Source organism: Formica exsecta, unplaced genomic scaffold (genome assembly GCF_003651465.1).
Source record: "Formica exsecta isolate Colony F162 unplaced genomic scaffold, ASM365146v1 scaffold247, whole genome shotgun sequence".
Lineage (NCBI taxonomy): Eukaryota > Metazoa > Arthropoda > Insecta > Hymenoptera > Formicidae > Formica > Formica exsecta.
The window spans coordinates 797,308-815,658 of NW_021849743.1; the positions used below are offsets into that span (position 1 = coordinate 797,308).

Here is an 18,351-nt window from a genome sequence, read left to right on the forward strand (position 1 = left end):
GCGTTTTCCACCGCCCATTGTTTCGTTCCTCGTCGCACTTGATCGTCGCATCGCGCGCACGCAACGTTCTCCCCTTTTCTTTCTCTCTCGATCTCTCTCTCTCTCTCTTTTTCTATCTTTTTCTCTGTTTGCATGTGCGAGTCACGGTTCAATAATTCGCTACGTTAGCAATTTCCGCCCGCCAGAATTTTTCATTCGTTTGTCCCGTGTCGTCCCCCGGCAACGCTGCGCAAAAATATCGCGCGATTCTTTTGCAAGAATCTACGCAATATTTCCTCTCGAGTTCGTTTTCATCCATCACCAGGAATATCTGAATTTTTCACGATCGCGTATGCGTTTGCGGTATAAAATAGAAATCGACTAAAACGAACGAGAAGAGAGGAGAGCGATTAATACTCGATACATTTTCGATATTTATAGATATGAGAATTAGTGAGAGAGAGGGGGGACGGAGGGAACAGGTCAACGCTCGTCGTCGATCGTGACATTTGCATGGGGATAATCAAATTAGGGCACCCTCTCGGCGCGACTCTGCGGAGGAGACTCTCGGCATCGTCTGCACCTGCCTTCGCAGGAGACGTAGACGTACGCGCGCGGTTATATACGTACCACGTATACCGTAGCCGCGGCCAAGGCGGCAACGGGTTATTGACGTGCTGCTGCTCTTGGAGCAGCAGCAGTGGCGGGCTATCGAGCCGGAGAGGGATATAGGGAGATAGATAGCGTAGCGGCGCGCACATGCGAGTCGGCGGTGGCCCCCCCGGCTGGGAGCCGCGATTGCATTCGCGCGCACGAGGGGCAAGGGAAAAGGGGAGCGTGGGAGGGGTCGTGCGAACGGTGTGTAAGATAATTTAATGGGCGATAATCATGACACACATATGTACAGGGTGTCCCAAATATTTCGACGGTATTCCCTTGTGATGACACGTTCCTCGGCTGGTCTGAAGATATTTTTTCTCTTCCCTTAACGAGTATATTAAAATCGTTTAGCATCAATGTATCTTTGCGATTCGGGTTGAATTAGAATGTCACTTAAATAAATTCCATTTAAAATATGTCTCTCTTGTTTATAACTCGAAAATTATTAATGCCTCGACCCGTTTCGCTAAGAAAAAATCAGTTCTAGATTGACCTGGAGAATCTGTTGGTAGGACATATGGTCCTTTGCTGGGACATCCTGTATAAGTTAAATAGGGGGAGTATAGCGCATATACACTGCCGTTCGTCGACGGTGGAAAGCGCGCGGGTCTATACTCGGCGCACATGCGCATGTCGCATGCGGCAGCCTCGCTCCAGAAGCTCTGGGGTAACCGGATGACTGGGGTGGTGAGGGTGAAAACTAGAAGAGGGGGATGATGTGGGAGCGCGCAGCGCCCAGGGTGCGAGGCCCGTCTATCGGGGAGGGGGGAAAATGACGCTTACCGATATCTACGTGTACGTAACGATTGTTAATTTGCTTGGCGGGGTCCTCTTGGTAGTCGGCGCCGACCTCGGAGCTTCCGCGCAAGTCGCGAGCGAGCGACTCCGACTTTCCTCTTCTCGCCCTTCGACCCCCTTGGCGCGACGCTCGTCCGGAACCGGGTCAGTAAAGGCGCCCTGGCGGGAAGCTCACTCCCCCTTCCCATATTCCATTCCGATTCATCCCCCTCCGTGTATCGATGCCGATTATCGTTCGCCTAATCATTTGCGTTTGCTCCCGGCTCCGTGATTATGCGCAAAACCGTATGTTGGGCAATTACTACTAGGAACGCGCCAATTTTTAGGGAGGGAAAAATCAACTCTTTTCTTTCTTTGATATTAGAAAAAGATTTTTTTTTTTTTTTGCGTAATTATTGAAACACATTAATATATCGCACGACATACTTGATTAAGAAATATTGGCTTATTGTTAGAAATATACGCGAGAGATTTAGATCGGAGATCGATCGGTGTTAATCATTGTGATGAAACATGATGATTAATGTTTACTTTACGGTATATTCTTTTCTGAGTCAGCGATATAATTGTAATGCCATTATTCATTTCCTGTTAATTATGCGATATTACTTTTCGTTAAAAATTTAATCATTATTTCATGACGAAATTTCTGTAAAAATAATTTTTGCGATGATCAACTGTACGCTCGAGGAAGTCTCGATTGAGTATGCATGTACCGTAAAATTTTCTCCTGTTTCTTGCTGTGCATATACACGTATTCACTGAATGTGTCGAGAATCGCGTGTTACACGATCACTGAATCGTTCATCGAGCATTCGCGATGCGTGGTCGTTAAATGGCCATTGCAATTGCTTTGGTATACAGTCACGTTTTTTTCGTTTCACAATACGCAGCATTTTTTTCAAAAATTTGACATTTCACAACTTTCTACCAAGTGTCAAAAAATTATTCTTCTCGGATGAGAAGAGCGGGACGAAAGGAGAGGAAGTGTATTGAATTTAAATTAAGGTCTTAATTAACTATAAAAGTTGACACTCTTGTCACGTGCGTGCCATTGTGAGTGGGAGAGAACCGTTGACGGAGAGAGGGAGACTGACAGAGCGGGAGCGAGAGACACGACGGGGCGCGCGTCACAATCAATAAGCGTTTGCGGGGATAAGTGTTTCGTCGGTTCTTGATCGTCCCGGTATAATGCCCGCGCTTGCGTGATGTTCGCCGCGATTCTAGCGAGAGAGCTCGCTCGCGATACCTGGCTCCGTGTGTGTTGTGCTGTATCGTGTACTAGATTAGAGATGGCCATTTAGAAGAAAAGGAAACTGTCGACCCGTGTCCTTTTTAAGTCCTTCGAATACTGTCAGCTCCGATATCGATCTCAGATCGCAAATATTGTTACGAAATTTCGATGTATTTGGAGGATAGATGTATATTTTTAAATATAGATAGTTATGGAAATTATTATAACAATGTTTATTATTTTTGATACAATTAAGAGCGTGTAAATTAGTACAGAGCATAATAGCATTATATAAAAAGATGGGATAATGTGAGATTTACAAAGTATATATAATATAGTGATTATAAACTGCTACAGAAAAAAAAAAAATATATACACGATAATGAGAAAAACTTATGAATATTTCCAAGACAACACAGTCGTAAATATTGCGTTTTTAAAAGCCGAAAACGAAAAAAAGCACAAGAGAGATTTGAATATTTTAATATCAAGTAAAAATTGAAAACAATTCCAACATTTTACCAAAACGATTTTTTTATTAATTAATTCGATGAGCATATGTTAAAAATACCTAGTCTTCGATCGAATCCACCTGTGGTCAAACGTCGCGACGATTGACGCGACGATGTCTCGGGGGTGGGAGGAAAAGGGGGCACCGCGTGCCATCGGTGCCATCGACGCGTTGCGCGCGCTCATCTCGTTACGAGGCGTTTGTCAGCAGACTGCAATGCCAATTAACGCGCGCGGACCATACGATGTTCGTTTCATCCCGCTATGCGCTCATATTGAATATTATTTTAGTCATTTTTATGGGCGTATTTTTAAAAGCGAGATAGCTCAAAAAAGAGAGAGGGAGGAAGAGAAAGAATGGCCCGTGCCCCGCATGGAATTATCATTTATTTCGTAAACGTCAAATCTTTCTTTCTTTACGAAATTATATTTTCCAGACTCTTAGTTTATTTATTAATGAACACAGAGTACGTGGAGTAAAGCGATAATGCTAGGATTATAACGTTTGTCTCGGTGGTTACGAATGAAAATCGATCGATCTTCGGTCATGTCAGCGTATCGCTTATTTATCGGTATTTAATCATAGTTAACTGTTTGTTGATACTGATGCGGGTGTGGAAGTGAATTGATCGAACGCGAGGAAACACGATGTCGTACGATGACAGTGCGCCAGTTGCGTATTGCTTTTATCATAATAATGGGCTATAAATAGATCCGTTAATACGAATCAATCGCATTTCGCTTTATCGAGGAAAATGTTATACAAATTTCAATTATAGATAATGTATGGGATATCACACGTTCGTCTTTTCTTTTTCTTTTTACGAAAAAACTGTAAAAACTCGGAAAGGATCAATGCTCTCTCTCTCTCTCTCTCTCTCTTGAAGCTGATACATTATATAATTTAGAAACTGGAAGAGATCTTTATTCTTGATAATTGGTGGCACATAACGTTGGAATGTGTTGCAAATAGACGGATAAAAATACACATATTTTTATCAGCGACAGAATTTTTCTTTGTGTCCATTACATAAAGCAGCACTCCCTTTATTACGCCATGGAAACAAGGTGTTCAGCTTGAAATCGATACTTGCCACTTCGCGGCATCGTTGACGACCCGTGATTTTATTAACGAGACCATGGCTCTCCTTCGGAGAAATCCTGCTCCTTTCTCTGCCCACCCCCGCCCCGGCCCCTTCCTTCGTCTTTCGCCGTTACCGGTTGCTGGTTTGTGTTCCCCATCTCCCTCTCCTCTCCCCCCTGTTTCCGGACGAAACTCGACACTTCTCCTGGGACGCGATATTGATCGCGGTTTTGCGGCTGAAAAGATTACCGCGATCCCCGATAACGTTGCGCCCTGTACGTACATTCAGCTCTCGTATATTCAGCTCGTGTTCGCGGCTCTCAATACGCTAATGCTAAAGCTTTGCCTGGGAAAAGGAAACTAATTTGCTCCGGACGACAGACAGGATTATCACTTCAACAAATCGATCATCGTCTCGTCGATCGTACAAAGTTCAAGAAGAGAAGAATTGCAAAAGAATGCTCACAATTATTTACCCATATATTTTTTTATATTTTCTTAAAGAGATCCTTGACGATGAACGTTTGAAAGAGAATCTTTCCATCTTAAAGTAAGATCCATCGTAAATGAGCGCATTATTAATGATTTACCCTAAATTATCTCTGTAAATTTTTTAATGAATCGATCAATGTTGATGATGTTTATGTTAATTTTTTCACCTACTATTTTTGAAAAGTTAGAAAATACACGCAGGTACAGAATGTACGTCGTTATTAAAGAATTTTTATATTTTTCTGAAAAAATCGAAATCAGACTTTTACTGTAATAGTCCCGTGATATTTTAGCGCCAATGTTTTCATTGGCGGAACGTTAGCCGGCCACTTGTAGAAAGCTGACCTTGACCGAGAACACAACCTACTTGTGGTGCATCGGGAATGAAGTCGATCATTTTGCAAATCGTCTCGGACGTTGCTCGAACATAATTGATTGTAAGCGCGCGACGTAAAAAAATCATTACATTAATAAACATATAATTCTATTATATTTGATAACGCGTGTCTGTTTCATCGTTGTTGAAATCGAGAATCGTGCCTGATGGCGATAAAACGACGAGAGATGATTATCATTATCGGGGGGAGGGGGGGGGGAAGGATAAACCAGCCGTTGTACCCTGGTGAATCGGACGCTGGATTAGTTGGTTCTACTATTCCAGATATTGCGGCTCAAGATATCGCCGCTTCTCTCAGATAAGCGCTCCACAGTAATAACCGATAATCATTTCTTATCGACCCTGCCTCTTTCATATTTCTTAAACAAAATAAACGTTTCCCGGCTCCGGATCTCATTATGAACCCCCCCCAACTGATAACGTAACATAATATGTATATTTAGACCTTATTCATATTTAGATCTTTTCAATTTTTATATTTAATTTTGCGATATATATATCGCTTATTTTTTGATTGAATTTTTATAAATAAATAGGGTATTTGCTTTCTGAAAAAACATCTGGAATTCTTAGGAATTTTTTTTGTTCCTAGAAAAATGAGAGTATTCTCGTAGAATTTTATTGGGACTCGGGAAATATTTTTAAAAAGTCTCTCTTTGACAATGTTGATCTTATATTGTAAATAGCCGGTACAATCTCTGTTATCTCTGCTTATACATATATTCGATGTCTTAACAAGATATTAAATATACGATACACATTCTGCATTGAAATTGAATTATAGTGGTAAAAAAAAAAAATGAAAATGTTACGCGAGCGAATAATGTTTATCTCGCGAAAGCTACCTATTCATTTTTTTTTTCTTACATTACATTTGCGAATCTGTATGTAAAGCTTGAGTATCCCTCGCCGTGTGCGATAAAACGACGCGGATGAGCAAAAGAGTGGCTTACTTCGTCGTTCGATTCGAAACGCTATCCGATGCACAATCATGCTAGCTCCGCTTTCTTGTTGCATCAACCAGCCATGACCTGCCTCAATGAGCCGTCGTCAATCGCGGCAGGATCGGATTGGCCGCGTGACAATTCCGTCGACGATCGCCAGAGATGTACTACGAAGAGAAATGTTCGCGTTCGAAGAGAAAAGATGTTTCGATCGGCGCGCTTGCGTTGGCGGATTACACGTTCGCAAAAATGCTCTCCGACACGGGCGACGATAAGAGATACATCCGAGCCATTAACTGGTTTTGTTACTTTCAAAGTTTACAGAGAGAGCGAGACAGACGAGTCTCGAGTAAACGCGTTGCGTAAAACGGTGTAACTCCAAGAATCTGCCACTCTTTTGTGCTCTATTTTATTATCTTTTATTTTCTTCCTTTATTTTTGCCAAAGAATCCCCCATCTAGGCGAGAGATAGTTCTATCGATTCATGTTAAAACGGCATTTGCAATGCTAATCACTGGGAACGTATAGCATGTTGGAAGTTATATATTTGACGTTAAAAGGCCGTGTGTGAATTTACGCATTTCTCTTTTAAATTTTCGGAAATTCGTTTCACGGAATTATATTCCTTTAACACATTCAAGCGCTATTGAAATATATTTTTTCTATCTTTATATATAAAATACTCTTCTCCCAGTGATTGTACATCTCGCGGTGCATTCAGAGAGATGCTGCGCATTTTAATTATTTTAATTAGCCGCTGTGATAATAGCGGCGTATTTTAATTATTTTAAATAAGCGGTCGCGGAGAATTTATTATACATCGTATGCTGAAAACTGTCGGAGGTTTTAGCAATGATACGACATGCGTAAACGTTTGCACGACCTTCGCATCTATACAGCCAAGGTAAACCTCCGACACTCGTTAATATTGCATTAACATAGACATAACGAGGATAGATAATACAGGTGATACTTCGCCGAATACGTGTACGGAGATATCGTTATCGATGCCAATTATCGTAGTCAATCGGATGTCAATTTTGACTGAATAAATTCCACTGTTGTTACATGAACATAGTTAGCCAAGTTATCTATCTAAAATCTAATTTTTTTAAATAGAGAGATGAGAATTATCACTGAGAGAAAAAAAATTAATTTTAAGAACGAAGTTAACTTTTAGATTAAGAGAGATATTTCTTTGTCATAAAATACTTAAATATCCATTCTTCCTTCACTTTCAGAATCCCTGCGCGATTACAACGGACTCTCGGCGGATCTTTACAAGCCCTCGAATTACGACAAGCTCGCGCTCTCGCTTCTGTCGCCGCTGCCGAACGAGCAGGACTTCGCCATCAACGTTTGCACCCTTTTGTCGAACGAGGGCAAGCACACTCTACGGTTAGACAAGTATCCCCGATTAGTGAACATTCTCCTGGCGCACGCCGGTGTCTTCGACTCGCCCGGTACGCGGCAACTCTTCATCGAGGTGTACTCGCGCGTCCGCAACTATTCGATCAACTCCTTCTGGTCGGACGTGCTCGACTCCCAGGACGTGATAGATCTCACGAATGAAAGGACCTTTATGAAGAAGCCACTCACAAGTCTGCCGACGTTCTCCAGACGGAAGACTTTGGAGAAGGAGAAGGAGAGCAAGCAACAGGATGTCGCTGCGTCGACGACGGAGAACGAGGAGACGACGGCGCTGATTGATATCGATGGGGTAAAATGGTGGCTTCTTTCTTTAAATATCTTTGATATCTCTATAAATTCAATATCTTTGGAGTAATCTTAAGTATATAATCGCTTCACTGTCCGCAATTGTTTCCTGTCTTGCTTTCGAGGTTTCAAACGTCGTGATTTCGTATGATTTCAGATGCTTCCAGATTGCCCACGGTTGGATCTGCTTACGCCGGACGAGAGCCTGAGAGATCAAAACCAAAATTCCATCAAGTTCGAGGAGGAGGATAAGGATTTGTTTTGCGTCGGTAGGACGTTAGGTACGCAGGATCCATATGGTCAGCGTGTACTGCAGATCGCGTCGATTCTGCGGAATCTCAGCTTCACGCCAGAGAACACGGTGATATTAGGCAGGAATCGGTGTTTCCTGCGATTTGTCCTGCTGTGCGTGAGAGCGAGATGGAGCAATCTGCACCAGCTCGGCTTTGACATACTAGGGAACATAGCGAACGAAATTATTCTAAAGGATGCCGGCGAGAGGATAACGGACGTCGTTCTGTCGTGTGTGGCCATGGGAATCGAGTCTCAGGACAGGTTTATCGTTATATCTTGCCTGGAGGTGCTTAACAAGATTAGCCAGCAGGACATCAACGAGGAAATTGTCACGTTTGGTTTGGCAGACAATGTATATGAACTTATATGCAGGTAAACACTGATTTTTCGAATATATTTTTGAAAAATTATACATAATTTTTTACCGATTGCAACACTATTTATTAGCGTCATTGATATAATTCTCATTTAAAATACATTTATAGCCTTGTAATATAAGATTTTGTCGTGCTTGCTTGCAGATTTTTAGCCCTGAGCGACATAGCCCTTTTAGTGTATACTTTGGAATGTTTATACGCTTTAACGTCGCTGGGCGAGAGACCGTGCACAAGCGTCGCGCGAGTTCGTGGTGCCATCGACACTCTGGTCGCTCTCGTCACCGTGGAGGCGCAAAGTTACGGTCCAAAGGCTTGTATTCTCATGCGAGTGGTTGAAACAGTGTCCACAGTGGCGGCGCAACAAAACACTGCTGTGCAGGGCACTGTTTCCGTTACCCCCGCTGCGCCAGCCGCCGCAACGACTACGTCCGCATCTACTCCGTCTACTCCAGCGACGGTTACCGCGACGGTCACCGCATCACCTGCCAGTCCGGCATCATCTCGACCTACAACTCCTGCCGCGACCTCAACCAAGTCGACAACGCACAGTATGTAATATTTCTGGCCTCTTTTTCTAGGATGTTAAAATCTGAGAGTGTTTTTTTTTACATTGCCGGACGTTGCTTTTCATGTTTATAGAAGCAGTGGAGACAGCTAACGCGATTCAACAGCAGAACGCGCATCAACAGATTATTCAGGAGAACGAGCAGTTCGCTTTAAATTGGGTAAGAGCGACTTTTGAGCTCGCGCCCGGTATACGCATCGAGCAGGAGGAGTTGTATAAAAAGTATCTCGGCTGCTGCACGAAAATCGGCAGACGAGGCGTGATAGCCCCGCTACATTTTCCCAGATGTGTCAGGTAATTTCCTCAAACAATGAAGTATAAATTATCACATGTAAAATATGCGTGTATATCTCTTAATACATGTCATGTGTGTTCCGTGCATAGATCCGTTTTCGGCAGTATCGTGGGGCCGAATCCGTTGAAGGGCGAGAATACCGGTACCCAGTATTACGAAGGCATCCGCGTACGAGCGTCACCCACGCCGATCACTTATCCGAGCCAAACTACCGCTGCAGTCGCGACTAATACACTACCGATTCCAGCGGTCAACACTACTCCAGTAAAGGTGCTTCCCGTTCAACAGCGTACAGTCAAGAATATAAGTCCCGCACCCGATAGCACGGCCGGTCCCCAGTTCGATAGTCCCGCCGCGTCGTTCGGGACGCAAACGACCTCCACCACCCCCGCGTCTCCCATCCTCAAGGCCCAATTGTCCGCACCGCCGAAACCCCCGTCCAACAACACCTCGAGCCAGTCCCAAAATCCAGTGACCAAGGTCGATTCTAAAAGTCAGGTGGGTCCGAGTCCTAACTCTCTCTCTGTACCGTTCTCTGCCGTTCTCGTTCATGACCTTAGTTCTCACTTTGGTTGTGTTGTAGCTTCATAACGCTATTCTTACTGTTGGTTTTCCTTTTTAACACACAAGCTAGAATTTACTTCCTTGTAATACAGGGGTGAGAGAGTTTCCTTTGCATGCTTCGTGCAAATCCTCGATTTAGCTCTCTGATCATCGTAGATAAGGTAGAACTATCGTAAGCGCAATATTCATTCATTTCAGTTTTGCACAAAATCTCTTAGAGATTATCTATAATTTTACATCTACTATTTTATAAGGTATATGAAACTTTCTTTGCTATACGTAGGACAATACTTCGTATTTCTTATTTGCAATCATCGCTGCAGTCTTAGAAAAAATATTGATTGGAATTATTTCCAAGGAAATCAATATAATCATGTAATCATTTGTGATTTATGCTTGCCAAACGCTTCTTCCAACTGCGCAAAATGATAGCCACGCTATAACGTACGAGATATACCGCAGATTGTGTGCTCACGTAAATGCTTAAACTATATTCTTCGAAGTCGAGATCTCCGCTATGGTGGTTGAAATTTGTATGTTGCCTCCTTGTCGATTAGGTATCAGTATCGCATCCGCATCTGAGCCAAGCGTTGCTAGCGAGCGGTTCCCAAATGCCGCAACAGCAGCAACAGCCACAGCCGCAACAACAGTCACAAAGTGTCCAGGTAGTTGTTAAGGAAGATAATCGAAGTGGCACTACGTCGAGTTCCATAATAAAAAGCCTATTGGCTACTAAGGTAACAATCAGCAGCGACTGCATGCCCAGTACTGCTGCGACTTGTGTGTCTACCCCTACTGCCTGTGTAACAAACACTACCGCTAGCATCGCATCCAGCATCAGTGCCAACCAGCTAATAACCAGCAACCAGGTATCATTGTTGTACATTAACAAGTAGTACATTTTAAGTAGTTTTTTTTTGTTTTCTCATTTTTTTTTCTACAACATATCAGATTGAAATCTTCAGAATTGTTTTCCTGATATTTTAATGATAATTATGTTGTACAAATAATAACGAGAAAATTTAATGTGCATTTTGAATTAAATATTAAATCTTATACATATATATAAAACGATATGCGCAGTTTAAAATAAAGAATGGCATGTAAATTAATATAGATTCTTTTTTTAAATTGAATTAGGTAATTTTTTAATTTATATTGTAATTTTTTCTATCTTTCATTTCGTGCGAGATAAATAATCTTTTAAAAACTTTGTTATATATTATAGAGTAAGATATCTCTTTTTCTCGTTAAGATACTTATTCCAATTTCTAATCTACATTAATTATGTCGCAGTAGTATATTTACAGGAATACAATAGGTATATGCATTACGTTTTATATGCATTTTTCTTTTTAGTATTTGTCAAAATGTCTGCGCTTATGATAGTGTTGGTTGATGTATTCAAATTTTTGTTATGTATTTTGTTGTTTCTTCTTTTTTTGAGAGATATAAACTCAGACCAGAATGGCGTGTCCTTTCCTCTCCTTCTTGACAAATATATTATGATAAAAGAACCACCATTAGCAATATTTAACAGAGTGATTCTGAAATAAATATGATTAATATTAAACACTAACAACAGCATGGTTTTTGATGAATTCGATTGTTTTCTATGATATCTCTTTTTTCTGATAGTGAGATCGATGACGTTAAGAAATGCTGTAATATTGGAAAAGAATTCGGAAGATTGTTTGCGCTTTTTTCCCGATTGATATCACCACGGACATTTTCTAGGTTGCCCAACGCCAGCAGCAGCCAACCAGGTATCATTGTTGTACATTAACAAGTAGTACATTTTAAGTAGTTTTTTTTTTGTTTTCTCATTTTTTTTCTACAACACATATCAGATTGAAATCTTCAGAATTGTTTTCCTGATATTTTAATGATAATTATGTTGTACAAATAATAACGAGAAAATTTAATGTGCATTTTGAATTAAATATTAAATCTTATACATATATATAAAACGATATGCGCAGTTTAAAATAAAGAATGGCATGTAAATTAATATAGATTCTTTTTTTAAATTGAATTAGGTAATTTTTTAATTTATATTGTAATTTTTTCTATCTTTCATTTCGTGCGAGATAAATAATCTTTTAAAAACTTTGTTATATATTATAGAGTAAGATATCTCTTTTTCTCGTTAAGATACTTATTCCAATTTCTAATCTACATTAATTATGTCGCAGTAGTATATTTACAGGAATACAATAGGTATATGCATTACGTTTTATATGCATTTTTCTTTTTAGTATTTGTCAAAATGTCTGCGCTTATGATAGTGTTGGTTGATGTATTCAAATTTTTGTTATGTATTTTGTTGTTTCTTCTTTTTTTGAGAGATATAAACTCAGACCAGAATGGCGTGTCCTTTCCTCTCCTTCTTGACAAATATATTATGATTAAAGAACCACCATTAGCAATATTTAACAGAGTGATTCTGAAATAAATATGATTAATATTAAACACTAACAACAGCATGGTTTTTGATGAATTCGATTGTTTTCTATGATATCTCTTTTTTCTGATAGTGAGATCGATGACGTTAAGAAATGCTGTAATATTGGAAAAGAATTCGGAAGATTGTTTGCGCTTTTTTCCCGATTGATATCACCACGGACATTTTCTAGGTTGCCCAACGCCAGCAGCAGCAGAGGTTATTGCAGCAACAGATGACGGGCGTAATGCAACCCGCCGCACCTGCAGCCACCCCAGCCACAATACTCCCAAAGACTCCCGTGAACGCTAAGCAGAGATCGGCACTCACACCTATTCCTGCCAAAAAGATACAAAGGCTCAACGGGGCCAAGTTTGTTGTGACTAACAATTGCGAGAAGGTACGTACTTTAGCTTCTACGAGCTAAGCTCGGTGAGATTTTGCATGGCATACGTCGCCTCGACTGCATCGAGCATCTTGTATATTTTAGACTGAAGTAAATGATAACGACAACGCCAATCAAATCGTTACATCTACCACCACCTCCACCACCACAATGATGGTAAACTCGACTGAAAATCACATATCCTCCTCACCGGCGAAGGTCTGTCGACCGCCCTTGACAACGACTGTCGTCACCGTCGCCACCGCTACGCCAAACAAGATTAATCAACGCACGACATATACTTCCATTGCCGAGGATTCGGACTCTACCAACAACTCGCTAGCGTCGAGTAGCGGCATCGGCGGCAGCAGGGACTGTTCCGGCGTCGGCGTCGAGGAGGAGAACATGTTGACGAGTTTTGAAGGTATCCTACTTAATGGCGCGCCGACGAGCAACAACAATATGGATATCGATGCGCAGGAGGACGGCTCATCCAAGGACTCGTCGAGCGTGAGTTCCAAAGATAAACCGTTACAGAGTATGATGCTAGTGGATCTGCTAGAGAGAAAAGTCGACAAAGAGCCGATATTGAACGGCGTGCTTGGCAAAAATTCCATTAACGAGAAGGAGATGGATCTAGTGGAGAATCACATCAAGAAAGTGTTAAAGGAGTCTCCTACCGAGCTGAAACTCAAGACTGAGATGGAGGGCGGCAACGTTATACAGAATGAGGCATCCGAGGACACTCTAATCGAGGCGCCGCGAGGAATCAAGAGATCAGCTAGCGAGTCGGACGAATTGGATATCAAGAAACCGAAATATTCCAATGGCACGATGTCGCCTGATCCAGCAGTCGACTCGACTACTGCGGAATCCACGGTATCGAGTATAAAATCCGAGGAACAAGACGACGATAAAGACAGCGAAAAAGCGACCGTTTCCTCCACCGCAGCGAATCTCTATGCCGCCTTGGCCGCTGATTGCATAGAAGACGAGACGGATCTGGAGGAACAAGTAAATGTCAACAAGGACACGATAAAGGAAGCGGCGGCGGCGACGATAGCAGCTCCTCTTCCACCTCCTCCTCTTCATGTCAAAACGGACACGACGCCGACTATTCTTGTTAAGGAAGATCCACCGACTTTGCACATCAAGGAAGAGCCTCACATATTCATCAATCAAATCACTCAGGCACCGCAGCCGCAACCATCGTTGCCGCATCAACAGCAGCAACAACTCATAGTGACGACGCCCAGGCAGATAGTCGTGCAACAGGCGATTCCGACAAACAACCAGGTTATCATTCCTACTGCATCGGTGAAGGGAAGACCGCCCCCGTCTCAACCTCAAGTGCTACTACAACAGAGCGCTGGTGGGCAGCTGCAGTATGTAGTGTCCGGTGGTGTACCCGGTCAAAACTATGTACTGGCGCAGCCTCAAACAGCTCTGGTGCAGGGACAAGCTCAAACCGTTCTCGTGGCGCAGACGACGCAGCAACAGGGAACTGGTACCAAGACGATCATCATATTGCAACCGCAGGCCACTGCACAGCCGACTCCACAGAAGATGGTGGCGGTAACGCCGCAAGGGCAGCAAGTGGTTGTGACACAAGTGCCGCGACCAATTTTACAGAGTCCGGCGCTCGGCAACATTCCACCGCCTCTCGTACCGACTTCCGCTACTATTCCGCAAGCCTCCATTATAGTTAATAGTTCGGTGGCGCAGGCCAACCCGAACACGGTGACTGTTACAATCCCGGCAATGGCCCAGCAAACTCCGGTTTCTACCAGCGTGCCGTCCAGGGTAGTGACTCCCACCCCGGCATCAACGCCGCCGCCCACGAGACCCACGACGCCGCACCAGGCGGCCGCCACCCACGGCGTGTCCGCTGTTAAGCCGTCATCCGTCACGAAGGTCGTGAAGACGGTGAGTTCGTCGACCTCTACCGAGCCAGAGTCAAAACCCTCTACGAGCCAGCAGCAACCGGCGTCGCAGGCGTTATCGCAATCGTCATCGCAGGAGAATAAAACTATCACGATCAAAATCGACCCTAACGCTTATCTGTGCGAATGGCGAGGTTGTCTTAGGTAAGTTCAAAGATAATTTCTGAAATTGAGAGCTCTCTGTTAATCGGTTTCTATCTCTGAAATTATCGAGTAAAATATTATTATCCGTTTATACGACGCGTAACGGTTTCATACGAAAAGTATCTCGATTTCAGACAATTTAAAACACCGCACGAAGTCTACCTTCACGTTTGCGAGGCTCACTGTCCCACCGGTGGCGAGGAGATACTATGTCTATGGGCGAGTTGTGACGCTCTCAAGAGACGCAGATTCTCGTTAATGACGCACCTTTACGATAGGCACTGTAACGCGGATGTAAGTAAATTTTGCGATTTATTTTTTCTTATTAATCTCGTTGAAATTAATAATGGGTGAGATCAGTGGAGAGTTTCACATTCGCGATCTTTTCTCAGACAATGTCGATAAGGAGGAAACAGTTGACGGTGACGGGTAAAACCGAAGTCTCCACATCCATACCTCCGACTCCGCATCATCCCGGATACGCACCCAATGCCGCATTCCACGCTATTAAACGGCACGCTCTGGAGTTCGTTAATCCTAAGGAGTTAATGGTAAGTTGCAAAACATTTCGTAACATTAAAATTTGTGCTCGAAGACATGGAGTTTATCGTTCTCTGTTCGTGTTCTCTCTGTACACATTTAAAACAAATTTAAATGAATACTTAACATGATTTTAATAAAATATATTTGCTTTGTGTGCGTGCGTGTGTATTATACTTGATTAAAAATAAAAGATTGATGAAGTTGAAAAATATCAGTTGGGATAATGTTTATAGAATGCATTTTAAAATAAAAATGGGTGAAAAATATAGACACGAACGGAAGAACATGGTTAAGCGAAATGTATTTTGTATGCTCCGCGAGAATAGTCTCTGAGGCAAACTTTCTCCCTGCGATAGTATAAATCAATATACAAATTACACTGCTACACAGATTTGTAATTCTACATATCTCGTAATACACTTCTCTTTTATAATCTTTCTCCCTGTCAATTGATATTCTATCAAATCGATTCTGTGAAATCTCCCGACAGTCTTCGATCCTGTCCCTTTGAGAATCTTTGAACGATTAATTTAACGAAATTTCTTGTTCTCTCTCTTCCCTGGCGAAGCAGCAGAGGCCGTCCAAGCCCGCTGCAGCCACCTCATCAAGCTCTTCTTCCCCCAGACCTGGGCAAAATTCTCCACCAGAACAGGTAAAAAATGTGTTCAAGAGTTGGAAAGAAACCACACCACGATACAGCCACAGCTCCTGTGCGCTGCTGCTGTTGCTGTCCCTTTTGTCGCCTCTTTGTGCTTTTTTTTATTCTTTCTCTGTTTTCGCACACCATATCATCCCTCAAATTCCTCGTTTGTTTTACCCTTCCGTTTGTTGTATAGCATGTTTTTTTTTTTTTTCATTTTTATTTCGACATTATATACATCTCGTAGCATTTGTCTTTTTTACATGTGTCCGACTCGCAATACTCATGTTAGGAAGGTGTTGGCACAGTGTTTCAATAGAGCAGCAGAAAGCAGACTTCGTACTTACAAAGTAGATGCGTTAGTCGTAGGTCTGATATGTTGTTTGTTTGTACGTACGTGTATTTGTTCTATTGTTGTAATATGGTTAAGGTGCAAGGATATGAGTCGCCGTTACATGTTATATACGGAATTCACGTGGCATTCAGGACAAACGAACCGCAGCTTCGTCAAGAGATTGCAGCTTCTTACATGACATTAACATGACTCTCATATGACGCATTCATAGAAAGAAATCATACAATTTGGAATCGCCGTATACCATATCCATGCATTTTTCATATAAGATTTTTTTTAGCAATTAAAGATCAGTGTCTTCATTCGTATCGATTGCTGCCTGTGTATGGAAAGAAAACGAGCGCTCGTGATCGTCAACTGTTATCTTCTTATTTTACAGGATGACAACGAAGGTCCAGTGACCAAAAGTATTCGCCTAACGGCAGCTCTCATTCTTAGGAACCTAGTCATATACTCAACACATGGTAGAAGGTAAACTTTCGTTTTAGTTTGTTATTGTATTACGATTGTTGTCTCTCGCAAGCGATCTCGAATCCTTTCACGATTTCTTTGCAGGCATCTTAGAGCGTACGAGCCCCACTTGGCGGGCGTGGCGTTGAGCAACGTTGAATCATCGAGAACGATCGCACAAGTCCTGTACGACATGAACGACCAGAGTAGCAGTAGCCATAATAGGTGACCTCTTGAATCAGGCCTCTAAGAGCTCTTTTAATCTCGTGAGCAGCGATCAACTTACATTATTTCGAATTATACGGTGCGAAGAAATCGAACGTATAAATTTATAATCGTGTTTGCTGTGCTAGTGCGTGCGCATGAATGCGTGCGTGCGTGCGTGCATGCGTGCGTGGTACGTGCCCATAAAATTTGAAGGATTGGGACTAGAGGAGATGGTACCGGGGATAAATGTTCCATATATAGAAAAAAGAGGCCTATAAACTTACTAGGCAAAATACTTTGCCAATTTTAGATTATAACATGAACTGTAACTAGTGAAACACAAAACAAAGACATTTAGTTAAAATCATGCGGAAAAGTGATAATGTGTCTGCGAGAGAGGGAGAAAAAGAAAATGAGAAAAAACGAGCGAGCAAGAGAGTAAAGAGAGAGTATGTGTGCATGTTGTGTGTGTGCGCGCATGTTTTGTGTGTGTGTGTGAGAGAAAGAGAAAGAGAGAGAGAGAGAGAGAGAGAGAGATGATATTTCACAGATTTAATATTAATATTTATTTTCTCAACAAGAAATATGGAAAAAGTGTTTTTAGTGAACATGTACAAAAAATAACGAAGAAAATACTTTATGAACGTTATAGTTAATTATATAATCAATATATTATAATTAATATTATATATTATTCTATAATTATATTGGTTTTTTTTTGTTTTTTTTTCTCCATGGATCACCAAGAACTTAGCTATAAAGAAGAAAAACGAAATCTTTTTATGAAATGTATTTGTTAAGAATTTATCATTTGCTTATATAATTGCATATTGCAATTACATGGCTATATTACTGTCTCTCTTTGTTTTATTATTAACTAATCTAATTATCGTCAAAAGATTAGTAAGATATAACAGTAACATGCATTAGCATGCTAGCGAGTTCGTCACTACAGCAGGACATTCATATCACTGCGTAAATTTAACGATGTCTAGTTTAGATCAGTTTTAGGTCGACGATTCCTAGCCGATTCGACTTCTACAATGTGTCAACATACATAGAGAAAAAAAATTTTTTACGCTCGTCTGTTATGTAATATGCGGCATATCGTTAAATTTTCGTTTACAAAATGACTTTGTCATTTAGCGTAACTTCTAATCGAAGAGAGTACTTTGCAAATATTTCGAGACCAACAACAATATTATTCGCAAGTTAACCAAGTTACAAGTATCAAACAATTTTCAAACAAAAGTTTTACATCCAGATTTAAAAGGCCTAAGATTATACTTTAAATGACGAAATGATTTGTACTTTATACTTTAAACTTTAAAT

The 18,351-nt window shown here is 41.6% G+C and overlaps 1 protein-coding gene across 1 annotated transcript in view; it reads left to right on the top strand.

The window, feature by feature from the left end:
• LOC115236248 (AT-rich interactive domain-containing protein 2) overlaps nucleotides 1-17,432 on the top strand; it is a 43,003-nt gene extending 25,571 nt beyond the window's left edge. The window contains exons 5-17 of the mRNA XM_029808568.1: nucleotides 7,340-7,818; nucleotides 7,972-8,480; nucleotides 8,630-9,033; nucleotides 9,125-9,344; nucleotides 9,435-9,843; nucleotides 10,467-10,778; nucleotides 12,546-12,752; nucleotides 12,843-14,824; nucleotides 14,959-15,118; nucleotides 15,217-15,375; nucleotides 15,939-16,019; nucleotides 16,742-16,833; nucleotides 16,918-17,432. Coding sequence (XP_029664428.1) covers nucleotides 7,340-7,818; nucleotides 7,972-8,480; nucleotides 8,630-9,033; nucleotides 9,125-9,344; nucleotides 9,435-9,843; nucleotides 10,467-10,778; nucleotides 12,546-12,752; nucleotides 12,843-14,824; nucleotides 14,959-15,118; nucleotides 15,217-15,375; nucleotides 15,939-16,019; nucleotides 16,742-16,833; nucleotides 16,918-17,041 — 5,138 coding nt within the window. The 3' untranslated portion in view covers nucleotides 17,042-17,432. The remainder of the gene's footprint in view (nucleotides 1-7,339; nucleotides 7,819-7,971; nucleotides 8,481-8,629; nucleotides 9,034-9,124; nucleotides 9,345-9,434; nucleotides 9,844-10,466; nucleotides 10,779-12,545; nucleotides 12,753-12,842; nucleotides 14,825-14,958; nucleotides 15,119-15,216; nucleotides 15,376-15,938; nucleotides 16,020-16,741; nucleotides 16,834-16,917) is intronic.
• Nucleotides 17,433-18,351: the final 919 nt, after the last annotated feature.